The sequence below is a fragment of the Salvelinus alpinus genome, chromosome 18, assembly GCF_045679555.1.
Source record: "Salvelinus alpinus chromosome 18, SLU_Salpinus.1, whole genome shotgun sequence".
Classification (NCBI taxonomy): domain Eukaryota; kingdom Metazoa; phylum Chordata; class Actinopteri; order Salmoniformes; family Salmonidae; genus Salvelinus; species Salvelinus alpinus.
The window spans coordinates 8213509-8228976 of record NC_092103.1 but is presented as its reverse complement, the minus strand read 5'-3'; the positions used below and the strand labels follow the sequence as shown (position 1 = coordinate 8228976).

Sequence of the window (15468 nt, the reverse complement as noted above, 5' to 3'; positions counted from 1 at the left end):
AAATGTGACCGTTAAAACATTCGTAGCCTGTTTATCTATGGGCAACAGGGTCAACATGTTATTTTCAACCTGCTCAGTTTTCCACCACAAAACACCTGCTTTTACTGAATTGACTATTAGATGTTCACTGTTTCTTTTGAAAAACATTTTTTAAGGAATAGTTTCACCATATTAAAACAAATGGACGCAAAAGGCACTTATTTCGCGGAACGACCCATTTCCATCTTGTGAAATACTTTACCCTCTCCTGTCTTCCTGTATTCATGAAACAGGGTCTTCTTCTTCGTGTTCTGTGGGGGAAACGGCTACTTGACACAGTGCATTGTGACAGTGGTCTTTCTCACTGTGGTCACTGGTCTGTTCAGCCTTCACTCAAATGAGACTTTTCCACTTCCTGGGGGGGTCTCTTCCTGTTTCCTGTGCTGTAGCATAATTGTCCCGAAGAGTTGGATGGAGGCCCTTAATGTCACTGCCCATGCTGTCACAGAAGACGACATTACAAAGATAGGAGATGAGCTGTCTAGTATGAGCTGTTGTCTCATCTGACTCTTTCATTTTCTTATGTATGCATTGTTGTATTGGGAACAATGTGCTCTTGTCCGGACCTGCTTTTTTCGGCCCTCTCTCTCTCTCCCCCCTCTCTCTCTCCCTCCCTCTCTACCACACCTGCTGTCTCGACCTCTGAATGCTCGGCTATGAAAAGCCAACTGCCATTTATTCCTTAGGTGCTGACTAATTGCACCCTCTACAACCACTGATTATTATTTGACCCTGCTGGTCATCTATGAACGTTTTAACATCTTGAAGAACGATCTGGCCTTAATGGCCATGAACTCTTATAATCTCCACCTGGCACAGCCAGAAGAGGACTGGCCACTCCTCAGAGCCTGGTTCGTCTCTAGGTTTCTTCCTAGGTTCCTGCCTTTCTAGGGAGTTTCTCCTAGCCCCCATGCTACATCTGCATTTCTTGCTATTTGGGGTTTTAGGCTGGGTTTCTCTATAAGCACTTTGTGACATCTGCTGATGTGAAAAGGGCTTTATAAATACATGTTATTATAGTCCTTAACACAAAATTATGTCTGTCACAGGTGTGTAGGTTTCAAAAAACAGGATTATTGAAAAGACAGATATTGTACATATTGTTGTACTCACATGGCTGAGGCAAATGTTTTTTTATAGTTAAATACAATTCCTTTATTCATTCATAGGAGGGTGTGATGCTGGGAGCAGTGGGGGCGTATGAGTGGAACGGGACAGTAGTGATGCACACAGACCAGGGTACCATGGTTCCCCTAAACGCAGACTTCCATGACCCCCTGGACGAGAGGAAGGAGAGCCTGGCAGGGTATGTGGGTAAGTACAAACGACACACACACACAGCCTGGTGGGATACTTGGATAAAGTCCAGACCCGACCACACAAACCACCCGCATGGATTACACTGTATTTATTGACCTTTTAAACCTTTATTTAACCATACATGGCTGTTTTATGACGTTGAATTCCTGCCCTGTCCTCTGTTGCTGTAGTTATCTACGTGTAAGTCTAGACCTACTGTTTAATATGAGCCACTCCACACATGGCATTCCCTCAAGGGAAAATATATATGTATATATTTCAATCGAAGACAGTTAAGAAGAACAGCTTCTTATTTAGATTACGGTACAATGACAACCTGTACAATAACAACCTGTACTGACACTTTGGAAACTGGACAGTGGGCTAAGTCCTTAGTGCCTTCCAGCTCCTGTATAAACAGCCCAGTGTAGCATGGTGGACTACCAGCCCCATTACTCTACAATAGACAGAAACATGGTCTACGTCCCAACTCGCACCCTATTCCCTCTATACTACACCTTATTTTTGTTGACCAGGTCCCGTAGGGCTCTAGTTAAGAGTAGTGCACTATGCAGGGTATAGGGTGCCATTTGGGACGCAACTATGCTTATACTCTAACTGAAATAACAGACCCACAGGGCTTACAGTAGCCTACATCTCCCCTCATACTACCTTTTACGGGCTGTAGGGAAGACGCTGTGTGGGATTAAAGAATAATGTTATTTAATAAAGGTGTCACGGAGAACAATCTGGGTGGCTGTTCGTTTCAGACCAGACAAACACAAACACTGAGTATGTCTGTCTGACATATGAACTGTCTGTGGTACAGTGTTCTTCAGAAAAACGAAACCACGCACACACACTCATGCAGGCACATGCACACACACACTCCTCTCTGTTCTCCAGTGTTTTACTGCTTCCTCTTAGCAATGAGACTAAACTAAACTAATGCCAGGAGACCAATGTACTCAAATAACCCTCTAATAGAGACAGTGTGTCCTTATGCTGTGGTCATGAACTGCTCGTGTGTGTGTGTGTGTGTGTGTGTGTGTGTGTGTGTGTGTGTGTGTGTGTGTGTGTGTGTGTGTGTGTGTGTGTGTGTGTGTGTGTGTGTGTGTGTGTGTGTGTGTGTGTGTGTGTGTGTGTGTGTGTGTGTGTGTTCGTGTGTGTGTGTGCGTGTGTGTGTGTTTGTATCTGCCCACCGTGCAGGTTATGATGTGCAGTCGGCATCAACCCCTAATGGTGTATTGTATATCACGGGAGCACCGCGGTACAATCACACAGGCAGAGTCATTGTGTACAAACTGGATGGGAAACACATCAGAGTCACACAAGTGCTGAAAGGAGAGCAGGTGACCAATCCTCAACCCATCCTTCATCAATCTTACACCACCATCATTACAAGCAACATCTTTACGTTATGTACTGTAGTTGCTTTGTCAAACGCATATGGGTTATGTGGTTAGACACAGCGGGTGTGGGAAGAGACTATAAATTTTTTAACCAATACAACAAAAAATAGTTTTAGGACATCATTGGTATGCATTAGATAGAAATGAGATACTGCAAAGTGAGCAGAAAATAAAGTACTCTAATTTCTGGAATTCACAAGAGTTCACTTATGTCAAGGCATTAGATCATACAGTATTTGCACTTAATTTTGAGCATGGAATTCAGAAGAGACTAGGTTATATTAAAGCATGTATTTGGATTTACGGTTGAGTGGTTATAATGTAGTTTGAAACCATAGAATATATAATCCAGGATTAGAAGTTCTACGCCCGTTCTATGGATTCTGTCTGTCTCCTGTAGATTGGATCCTACTTTGGAAGCGTGCTCCAGACGGTTGATGTTGACCAGGACTCATACACAGACATCCTGCTGGTGGGAGCTCCTATGTACATGGGCCCAGAGAGGGAGGAACAGGGACAGGTGTACGTTTACAAACTCAATGAGGTATGTGGTATACTGTTTGTGTCTTTGACCTGTCATAGTAAATTAAGTTCAATGAAAATGAATTACCGTGAAGGTTAATAAGTGAATGTAACTATCTAGTTGGAGATCACACTTCAGGGATATTTGTCTGTTACAATACGAAGTCTCATTAGAAAAAGATGATATGGATTAGAACGAGGGTCTGATGATGCTCAATAAACATTTCTCTCCCCTCTTCCTTCCTCCTTTCTCTCTCTCTCTCTCTCTCTCTCTCTCTCTCTCTCTCTCTCTCTCTCTCTCTCTCTCTCTCTCTCTCTCTCTCTCTTCATCACCCCACCCCACACCTCCAGAAGGGTATGTTTGAGCACCAGGCCACGCTGAAGCCAGACAACCAGACGTGTTGTACCTCGGCCCACTCCCATGGCTGCACCGACGTTAGTAAGAATGACCCGTGTGGCGCCCGTTTCGGCACCGCCATCGCAGAGGTCAGCGACCTGGACCTGGACGGGAACCGGGACGTGGCCATCGGGGCACCGTTCGAGAATGACCACAGAGGAGCCGTCTACATCTACCACGGAGCCAAGAAGACTATCAAGGAGAAATACGTCCAGGTGAAGAAAGAAAAGACCATGTGGTCCGACTGTTCCCATCTGTGGAGGCTGGTGTCACCAGAAGTCAAAGGACATTCTAATGGCAGGAATGGAATGAATGGAACACATGTGAACCATATCCTCAGATTTCTCCCTCCACCAGCCACCACTGGTCCTCATCTGTAATCAATGTGTGGGATAGTGGTTTGTGTATGGACACTCTGCAGTAGATATGCAGTTACAGTAGATACCGTAGAGGTTTTCCTGTTAGCCCTCTGAATGTGTGTGTGCTGGTGTGGTTTCAGCGTATTCCAGGTCCTGGAGACGGGGTGAAGACTAAGTTCTTTGGCCAGTCAATCCATGGAGTCATGGACCTGAACGGAGATGGAATCATAGACGTTACCATCGGAGGTCTGGGAGGCGCTTCTCTGTTCTGGTGAGTGTTCAGTGCTTCTGCGTTTAGAGTCAAACATAAAATGCATGCCGCACACGGATATACAGTAAGCGCATGTAAGCAGGAACACACACACACACTCACACTCTAGCACTCCACTTGAACTATTAGTAATAGCAGTAACCTCATCTCATCTCACACAACTTTATTATTATATCTTTAGCTCATCTATCAAAGACTGTCACTCTGGTTTACACAGCTGTGTCCCTCTCGGGATTTGAACCAACAACCCCCTCCTCTCTATGTTCAAACCCCCTGGCCCTCCTCTCCTCATAGAGTTCATGGAGTTGAACCCTCTTCACTCCTTTCCTCTCATCTCATATAACGGAGTTGAGCTCTCTACACACCACAGGGCCCCCAGCCAGGGATCCCTCCCACCCACTCAGTTTCTGCTGGAACGAGCCTAGCTGACCAGGGCCGACCAGGGCTGTGTGAAAAACTCCAAATCCCAGCAGGCAAAGATTTTAAAACATGATTTGGCAGCTCTTCCTCCTGGGCTCTTGGACCTCTGCTTAACAGAGCGCGGCTGTAGACCGTTGGAGAGTCACTCCCTAATTCCAGAGCGTCCATGTCAGTGGACCTAACTGTGGCGCTAACAGTTTGATACTGCAGCTGTAGAACTCAGTTACGCCACGGAAACCAGTGACCTCCGTCATAATGGATTCCTTTGTAGAGCTGCCATGGCCCGCGATGTGGTTTAGAGCACGGTCGCAAACATCTTTCACGAAGACACGAATAATGTGCTTCGTATGTTCTATTTGGGGGTTACTTAAAAGGAATGGAAGCAGTATACCTTTTGGCTTCTGCTGTTTTCCTTTTTTGGAAACGTGTATTTATTCAGTTTAATTCACAGGTCATTCACTTTTGTAACTTGTGCTAATGCCGTGTTCGAAACACCTGGGAACTGGGAAATCTCCAACTTCAGTGCGTTCAAAACACCTGGGAACTGGGAAATCTCCAACTTCAGTGCGTTCAAAACAACTGGGAACAAGGAGAAAAATGTGCACCGACTGGGATAAATCGATTTGACCAGTCACCCAACTCGGAATTCCAAGTCGGGAACTCGGGCCTATTTCTCGAGCTCCGACTTTCCGACCTGAAGATCACTGACGTCATTATTTTTCCAGAGTTCCCAGTTGTTTCTGAACGCTGCATAAATCTGGTGTTTGTCATCCAGGTCCAAGGATGTTGCTGAGCTTTATGCCAACATGACCTTTGACCCGAGCAAGATCAACCTACAGCAGCCCTCTAAAGGCTGTATGTTGGGCGGGAGGGAAACTGCGTGTGTGAAGACCAGGGTCTGCTTTAGCTACAGCGTCAAGTCTGAGAAGGATGACACTAACTTGGGCACAGGTGAGAGTCTGATCAACCCCTTTCCTTTCATTTCATACAGTATTTTTACATGTTTACAGTGTAAACCTCCTTCAATAATATGCAACGATTAAAGCGGACTCTCGATAAGAACAGTAAAAAGGAGTAAAATAGAAAGCTTTCATTTTGAGGTTGCTGTAGCTAACCCTAACCAGGATTTATAGAAAAACTAGGCATTTTGGGAAAGCTACTGGATTTTTGCAACCCTAATCATGACTGGTGTTTGTTGTGTTTCAGCCATTAAGTACAGCTTGACACTGGACTCTCTGAGGGCGAAGTCGAGGGCTGCGTTTGTCAACATAGACGAGAGAAGTGAGAGGAAGGCCCAGGCCACCGCCAAGATCATAGACAATCTGTGTGTGGAGCATTTATTCGCCATGAAGGCAAGTAAAATCCTTCCTCACCCAGCCTGGTCAACATGGAGAGAGAGAGAAAGAGAGGCAGACGGGAGTGAGAGAGAGAGAGGGGGAGATGGAGAGAGAAAGATAACAGCCCCATAGAAAAACACATTTTCTTACATAGTTTAGTAGAACATTGCTAAATGGGTTACTGGCTGCAGATTTTGAACTAGAGAGGGGAAATGGGCTTCAGTTTTTAATTGTGATGGCGTCAGATAAAGCACAGTGAAAGACAAGTGCCTTACCGTAATCAGCCTGGTTCCAGAACTTTTTATGCTTTATAGCCAACTCGTATCAACTATCATATGTTTGGCATGATAATGACCATTACATTTGGGCAAAACAGCACAAACAGATTTGGGCCCAGCCTAAAGGACCATTAGTATCTCAGTAGACCTCCTCAAGAGACTGGCTAGTGGATGTAGTGGATGGATGTATAGTATGGAGCCTAGATGCTCTGGTATTTATTCATTGTAGGACAGCCTAGCCTCAAAGACGTAACATATTAAACGTAAATCTGTGATTCACCTATGTTACACTCTTAGGAAAAAAGGGTTCCAGAAGGGTTCTTCGGCTGTCCCCATAGGAGAACCCTTTTTGGTTCCAGGTAGAACCTTTTTGGTTCCAGGTAGAAGCCTTTTTTGTTCCATGTAGAACCCCTTTTGGGGGTTCAACCAAAAAGGGTTTTTCGAAGGATTTTCCTATGGGGAAAGCCGAAGAACCCTTTAAGGTTCTAGATAGAAAAAAGGGCTAAAAGTGTACATTTGGTATGGTTACATAAGACGGAAGGTTACTTAATTCTTATGGCTGCAATCCCGTTAACGGGATCGATATGACAACAGCCAGTGAAAGTGCAGGGCGCCAAATTCAAACAACAGAAATCTCATAATTAAAATTCCTCAAACATACATGTATCTTATACCATTTTAAAGGTAATCTGGTTGTTAATCCCACCAAAGTGTCCGATTTCAAATAGGCTTTACAGCGAAAGCACCAGAAACCATTATGTTAGGTCACCGCAAAATCACAGAAAAACACAGCCATTTTTCCAGCCAAAGACAGGAGTCACAAAAAGCAGAAATAGAGATAAAATGAATCCCTAACCTTTGATGATCTTCATCAGATGACACTCATAGGACTTCATGTTACACAATACATATATGTTTTGTTCAATAAAGTTCATATTTATATCCAAAAACATCAGTTTACATTGGCGCCATGTTCAGAAATGCCTCCAAAATATTCTGAGAAATTGCAGAGAGCCACGTCAAATAACATAAATACTCATCATAAACTTTGATGAAAGATACATGTTTTACATAGAATTAAAGATACACTTGTTCTTAATGCAACCACTGTGTCAGATTTCAAAAAGCTTTACGGCAAAAGCACAATATTCAATAATCTGAGAACAGCGTTCAGCCACAAAAGGAAGCCATACAGTTACCCGCCAAATTGTGCAGTCAACAAAACTCATAAATATTATTATAAATCTTCACTTACCTTTGCTGATCTTCGTCGGAATGCACTCCCAGGACTCCCACTTCCACAAGAAATGTTTGTTTTGTTCGGTAATGTACATAATTTATGTCCAAATAGCTATTTTTGTTAGCGTGTTTGGTAAACAAATCCAAAGTCAGGAAGCGCGTTCACTAAAAGCAGACGAAATGTCAAAAAGTTCCGTAACAGTCAGTAGAAACATGTCAAACGATGTATTGAATCAATCTTTAGAATGTTTTTAACATAAATCTTCAATAACGTTCCAACCGGAGAATTCCATTGACTTCAGATGTGCGATGGAACAGAGCTCCCTCTCATGTGAACGCGCATGGTCAGAGCATGGTCAGGTCATGGTAGACCTGACTCATTCCTGTCTCCTTTGGCCCCACTTCACAGTAGAGGCATCAGACAAGGTTCTACAGACTGTTGACATGTAGTGGAAGCCGTAGGAAGTGCAAACTGATCCATATCCCACTGTGTATTCAATAGGGGCTGGGTTGAAAATCGACCAATCTCAGATTTCCCACTTCCTGTTTGGATTTCTTCTCAGGTTTTTGCCTGCTATATGAGTTCTGTTATACTCACAGACATCATTCAAACAGTTTTAAAACTTCAGAGTGTTTTCTATCCAATACGAATAATAATATGCATATATTAGCAACTGGGACTGAGGAGCAGGCAGTTTACTATAGGCACCTCTGGGCACCTTTCATCCAAGCTACTCAATACTGTCCCTGCAGCCATAAGAAGTTAAGTCAAAAATGAAAGGAAGGAAGTTGGTCGGGGAGGATGGATGTGTGGGCGTATAATGCAAAAGTCTAGCAACCCAAAGGTTGCGTGTTCGAGTCACATCACAGACAACTTTAGTATTTTAGCTAATTAGCTACTTTGCAACTACTTAGCATGTTAGCTAACCCTTTCCCTAACCCCTAACCCTAACTCCTAACCCTAACCTTAATCCCTAACCTTAACTCCTAACCCTAATCTCTAGCCTAGCTAATGTTAGCCACCAAGCTAACGTTAACCACAACAAAGTGGAATTCTGAACATATCATACGTTTTGCAAATTCATAACTTATTGTACGAATTGCAATTCGTAACATATCATACAAATTGTAATTCGTAACATATTATACCAAGTGGAGGGATACAGTTTACATTTACTATGTTACGTCTATCCCTGAGTCCAGGTTGGGTAGGAACGCTCGTAACATGAAAGTGGAGAAAGATCTCCCTCCTTTGATCAAAGGGAAAGCATTTTCAGGAAAACAACCACTTTTACAAAATGCCTATTACTGTACATACACACAGTTCAGCTTAAAAGTGGCCTAGAAATAGATTCACTTTACATTGATTGTTAATTGTTCTATTGGTTGTTTTGTGTCAGATAGTTGTACATTATAAGGTTTTAGTAAGGAGGCCAGATGAAAAGAAGAGAGCTTTTAAATGACAGAAGACCTTGACTGTAATGGGAACCAGAACCAGAGCTTTTACTGATCAAAGCAAGGTGAAGAGAATGCCCTGACGATGACTGTTAAACTACCCGCAGAACCTCTGAGAAAGGGAGCGAGAGAGAGAGAGAGAGGGGAGGTGAAGAGAGAGAGGTAGGGAGCGGAGAAGATGGAGGGGAGAGCGAGACGAAGAGAGGGGTAGAGGGAGAGCGGGTGAGAGATAAGCGTAAGAAAGTGAGAGTGAAAGAGGGAGGGAGAGAAATAGGAGAAAGAGAAAGTGGATGAGATAGAGAGGGAGGATAGGCATGTTAGAGAGAGAGGGGTAGAGAGGCATATTTGAGAGAGTAGAGGACTTTGAAAGAGAGACAAAAGAGAAGAGAGAAAGAGAGAGGGAATGAGGGCGAGCTGGTGGATGGTTGGAGGGTGCCGATAGAAGTACAGGAAATTAAAACTCTCAGCTGTCAGGAAGGAGGTTGCTAAAATGTTTTGAATGCAAGTTGTTGGGAGGGTCCCCCCAACAACATTTCACTTAGGGCCACCCAAAAGGCTAGGGCCAGCTCTGACTGCATATGTGGCTATGGATGTGGGTACACAGACCTGCTAGTCTACTGCGGCCCCTCATGATGAGTTCAGATTTTTGGTGGACCCTACCCCCATCAAAGATGCCCATCCCTGCTCTAGTGCATACAGTATCTTCAGTGGAGGAGGAGAGAGAGTGTGGAGTGACACACGCAGCGTTTGATTCGATGTTTAGCAGCCGGTGAAGCGCAGGAGGTATGTTTGTAAATGAATTGGATCAAGCTACGTAGCCTCTTGTTTCCTTCTCGATAAATAAATCAACCAAAAATATTTAGTTGCTTCTCTGTAATGCTAGCCACCTAGCAATTTCATGAAGTTAGCTTTAGCTAGCCAGATAGATAGGTTCCCAATCTCCCAACCTCATAACTAGCCACCAAGCCATTTCAGGCTATCGATCAAGTTAGATTAGCTTGTCTAACTATCTTAGCTGACATGCCTGCTGGAAATGTTGCTAGACTTTAGAAATGATCATTAAAATGACAATTGAACAGGTATAAAGAGGATACTTAGATAACTTATGTAGAGAAATATTTTTTTTTTTACATAGAATGAGGCATAATGATTATGTCTCTAGCTTACAGGAAAAGCTGTTTCAGATGTTTGAAAAATGCCAAATTATCCCGGATTCTCCAACCACCACCCCTCCCTCCTCACCTACATCACGCACCCTCTAAAATAGACGGTGCGTGATGCCCCTGGATACATTGTGCATGTAATTACATTAGCCCGTACCCCCTTTAGGCTAAATTGGACTTCAGAGACCCAATCATGGTCTCCCTAGAGTTTGGCCTGGCTGAGGACACGGGTCCCGTCCTGGATGGAAATCTACCAACGTCACTTAACAAAACGGTAAAATGAACCACACTGCGCCAGATTTAACACACACACACACACACACACACACACACACACACACACACACACACACACACACACACACACACACACACACACACACACACACACACACACACACACACACACACACACACACACACACACACACACACACACACACACACACACACACACACACACAAGCAGTTCATGACCACAGCATAAGGACACACTGTCTCTATTAGAGGGTTATTTGAGTACATTGGTCTCCTGACATTTTGTATACCTTGACTTGCTTCCCTCTTTAGCCACTAGAGGCCCTCATTTGCTAACATGTGTGCACACATTGATTTCCTACCTTACTGATTGGATTATACCTCAGCTATCACATAATACAGTGGTGAATATGCAATGTGTGAGCAGAGAAGTCAGTAATCAGTACTTTACACAGTCATGCAGTCATGCTCTCTGCAGCACTTATCATCAGCAACAGCTGTCCTCCATCCTTCACTAGTTCATATGAGAGGCTTATAAGCTTTAAAACACTGACAGGCAGTTATCCTGGTTCCATAGTGGAGCTCCCACACACACATAGTTCTTATGAGCTATTTGCCAGACGGACGGAGAGCCAAAACATGTGGCTGGATAATAACGTCGTGGTAGAACAGGGATTTCAAATTCCTCAACACAAAACAGAGTGTGATTACATCCAAGTTACATGTCTGTTTAGCAAAGTTAGCACGTGTTCTCAGGCCTGAGTTCTCATGCTATCAACACACCGCACCACTCTCAGTACAACCAGAGAGGAAGTGGTGAAGTGAGAGGGTCCACTCCCGTCAACATCTGTCCACACAGGAATACACAGATAAGCGGACCGATAAGCTGTCTGGTAAACTGACCGATAAACTGACCGATAAGCTGACCGATAAGCTGACCGATAAGCTGACCGATAAACTGACCGATAAACTGACCGATAAGCTGACCGACCGATAAACTGACCGATAAACTGACCGATAAACTGACCGATAAACTGACCGATAAGCTGACCGATAAGGTGACCGATAAACTGACCGATAAACTGACCGATAAACTGACCGATAAACTGACCGATAAGCTGACCGATAAGCTGACCACCTGCCTTCCCGTCTTTGGGACGACTCCTATTATTAGGGCGGAGACAATACCATCTCGTCAACCACAGGAGGTTGGTGCTACCTTAATTAGGGAGGACGGGCTCGTGGTAATGGCTGGAGCGAAATGAGTGGAATGGTATCAATTACGTCAAACATGGTTTCCATGTGTTTGATGCCATTCCATTCTCTCCTTTCCAGCCATTTTTATGAGCCGTCCTCCCCTCAGCAGCCTCCACTGTTATATACAGTGTCTCTGTTACGACATGCTACTCAGTCAAAAACAAACAAGGACACAGACAATTCACTGTCTCTTGATGCAACTACTAACCAAGTGAATTTGTTTTTGACTGCTTTCTTGCTAGTTCTGTCTTGTACACAGTTTATATTTCTTGTAACCATGCACATGTCATTCAGATTCCTTTGGTGGACTGTGGGACCGATGACAAGTGCATAGCTGACCTATCGCTGAAGGCTGTGCCAAGTATACAAAGGTATTATCACAATGATTGTGTTCCTTCAGTCCATCAAACTGACAACGGTTATGTGACAGTTCAGTAGCAGTTATGTTGCCCTTGTATTGTACTTTGGCGCCCCCTTGTGTTGCTTCAATTGAAATGCCCAAATTACATTTACCCTGCTGCGGTAGTAACTTTCCTATTCTTTGCAGTCTTGTGATCAAAGCGAACAAGGAGAAGTTCCACGTTCTGATCACCACTAGAAACAGAAAAGACAATGCTTACAACACCAAAGTTATGCTGAGCTTTACTGAAAACATTAACTACGTCAAGGTCGAGGTGAGGTTCCTCTCTGTCTTTATAACAGTTGTGTAATTTTATATATTTATTTTTTTATCACCTTTATTTAACCAGGTAGGCTAGTTGAGAACAAGTTCTCATTTGCAACTGCGACCTGGCCAAGATAAAGCATAGCAGTTCGACACATACAACAACACAGTCACACATGGAATAAACAAACATACAGTAGAAAAAAAGAAAACAAAAAGTCTATATACAGTGAGTGCAAATGAGGTAAGATAAGGGAGTTAAGGCAATAAATAGGCCATGGTGGCGAAGTAATTACAATATAGCAATTAAACACTGGAATGGTAGATGTGCAGAAGATGAATGTGCAAGTAAAGATACTGGAGGTGCAAAGGAGCAAGATAAATAAATAAATACAGTATGGGGATGAGGTAGTTGGATGGGCTGTTTACAGATGGGCTATGTACAGGTGCAGTGATCTGTGAGCTGCTCTGACAGCTGGTGCTTTAAAGCTAGTGAGGGAGATACGAGTCTCCAGCTTCAGTGATTTTTGCAGTTCGTTCAACTTCTACTGTCTTGAACATCCAAATTTCATTTCACAGTCATAATTTCTGTCAGTATGTTTTGACATCTCTCCCTTTGCTCCTCAGCCCAAAGAAAAAGACTGCAGTCTAAATAATACCAAAGTTGAGTGTGCTGTGGGATATCCATTCCTCAAAAGCAATGTAGAGGTAAGACGTTTCCTTATTATTATATTTTTATTTATTAAAAAAATTATATATTTTTATTGATTAAAAACAATTAGGGGGTAGATCAGCTTTAATATTGCAGATAGATTGTAGCTTCCATCAATGTAATTGTCTGCATCATTTCCAATCCTCCATATATTTTTTTGTAAATATATAGTACCAGTCAAAAGATTGGACACACTTACACATTCAAAGGTTTTTCTTTATTTTTACTATTTTCTACCTTGTAGAATAATAGTGAATACATCATAACTATGAAATACCACATATGGAATCATGTAGTAACCAAAAAGGTGTTAAACAAATCAAAATATATTTTTGGGATTCTTCAACGTAGACACCATTTGCCTTGATGACAGTTTTGCACACTCTTGGCATTCTCTCAACCAGCTTCATGAGGAAAGCTTTTCTAACAGTCATGAAGGAGTTCCCACATATGCTGAGCATGTGTTGGCTGCTTTTCTTTCATTCTCCAGTTCAACTCATCCCAAACCATCTCAATTGGGTTGAGATCGAGTGATTGTGGAGGCCAGGTCATCTGATGCAGCATTACATCACTCTCCTTCTATGTGAAAAAGCCCTTACACAGCCTAGAGGTGTGTTGGGTCATTGTCCTGTTGAAAAACAAATGATAGTCCCACTAAGCGCCAACCAGATGGGATGGCGTAGCGTATCGCTGCAGAATGCTGTGGTAGCAATGATGGTTAAGTGTGCCTTAAATTCTAAATAAATCACAGACATTGTCACCAGCAAAGCACCCCCACACCATCACACCTCCTCCTCCATGCTTCACGGTGGGAACCACACATGCGGAGATCATCCGTTCACCTACTCTGCATCTCACAAAGACACGACGGTTGGAACCATTAATCTCCAATTTGGACTCATCAGACCAAAGGACAGATTTCCACCGCTCTAATGCTCGTGTTTCTTGCCCCAAGCAAGTCTCTTCTTATTATTAGTGTCCTTTAGTAGTGGATTCTTTGCAGCAATTCCACCATGAAGGCTTGATTCACATAGTCTCCTCTGAACAGTTGATGTTCAGATGTGTCTGTTACTTGAACTCTGTGAAGCATTTATTTGGGCTGCAATTTCTGAGACTGGTAACTCTAATGAACTTATCTTCTGCAGCAGAGGTAACTCTGGGTCTTCCTTTCCTGTGGCGGTCCTCATGAGAGCCAGTTTCATCATAGCGCTTGACTGTTTTTGAAAAGTTTTTGAAATGTTCCACATTTTAAGACCTTCATGTCTTAAAGTAATGATGGACTATTGTTTCTCTTTGCTTATTTGAGCTGTTCTTGCCATAGAGTAGGTGGACTTGGTCTTTTACCAAATAGAGCTATCTTCTGTATACCACCCCGACCTGGTCAGAACACAACTGATTGGCTCAAACGCATTAAGAAGGAAAGAAATTCCACAAGTTAACTTTTAACAAGGCACACCTGTTAATTGAAATGCATGAAGCTGGTTGAGAGAATGCCAGGAGTGTGTAAAGCTGTCATCAAGGCAGGGTGGCTACTTTGGAGAATCTCAACTATGAAATATATTTTTATTTGCTTAACAATTTTGGTCACTACATGATTCCATGTGTGTTATTTCATAGTTTTGATGTCTTCACTATTATTCTACAATGTAGAAAATAGTACAAATAAAGAAAAACCCTGGAATGAGTAGGTGTGTCCAAACTTTTGACTGGTACTGTATATATAAGACAATCCGTGCAAATTTTGCAATAATACATATCTATTCTCATACCATTAGACTCACTATGGACTTCAGGCCACTGATGTGTCTGCTTGTTCTCTCTCTGCAGGAGGTCTTTAAGATCCTGTTTGAAGTCAACCCTGCACATATCTGGAAGGAGATTCAGATCAACGTAACTGCAACCAGGTACAGTAAGCCATGGTGTCACACGAAATCTAAAACAACAACAAATATATGAGCGATCAAAGAGGTATCGAAATGTCAACATTCTAATGCAGTGGCATTCCCCTTACTACAGTGACAGTGATGAAGTGAACACCACCCTTTTTGACAACTCTGTGAAAATCTCCATCCCTGTGAAGTACGAGGCTGGACTTAGATTCACAGCGTGAGTACAGACAGCACCTGCAACTCACACGACACATTCTTATTTTCACAGATGAAAAAAAAATGAATGAAAGTTCGACCATTTTCCAAATCTTTCCATCTCCTTTCTCGTTCCTCCATCCCTCAGTGACAGGCACATGAAGGAGGACCACGTCATAGTGAAAGAGGGAGAGCAGCACCCCAGCGTCTTCAACGGCACCAGTGTGATAGGAGAAGAGGTCAAGATCAGCTACACGGTAAGACATGCAGCACCGGTCCAAAGTTTGGACACAAAGTTTTTC

At 43.0% G+C, this 15468-nt stretch overlaps 1 protein-coding gene across 1 annotated transcript in view; it reads left to right on the top strand.

Moving 5' to 3' along the window:
* LOC139543715 (integrin alpha-1-like) overlaps window positions 1-15468 on the top strand; it is a 69756-nt gene that overhangs the window by 45695 nt on the left and 8593 nt on the right. Inside the window, exons 11-24 of the mRNA XM_071350064.1 lie at window positions 1209-1353; window positions 2548-2690; window positions 3151-3294; window positions 3624-3884; window positions 4169-4299; window positions 5495-5670; window positions 5926-6071; window positions 10358-10465; window positions 12001-12077; window positions 12254-12380; window positions 12998-13078; window positions 14910-14986; window positions 15099-15188; window positions 15315-15423. Coding sequence (XP_071206165.1) covers window positions 1209-1353; window positions 2548-2690; window positions 3151-3294; window positions 3624-3884; window positions 4169-4299; window positions 5495-5670; window positions 5926-6071; window positions 10358-10465; window positions 12001-12077; window positions 12254-12380; window positions 12998-13078; window positions 14910-14986; window positions 15099-15188; window positions 15315-15423 — 1815 coding nt within the window. The remainder of the gene's footprint in view (window positions 1-1208; window positions 1354-2547; window positions 2691-3150; window positions 3295-3623; window positions 3885-4168; window positions 4300-5494; window positions 5671-5925; window positions 6072-10357; window positions 10466-12000; window positions 12078-12253; window positions 12381-12997; window positions 13079-14909; window positions 14987-15098; window positions 15189-15314; window positions 15424-15468) is intronic.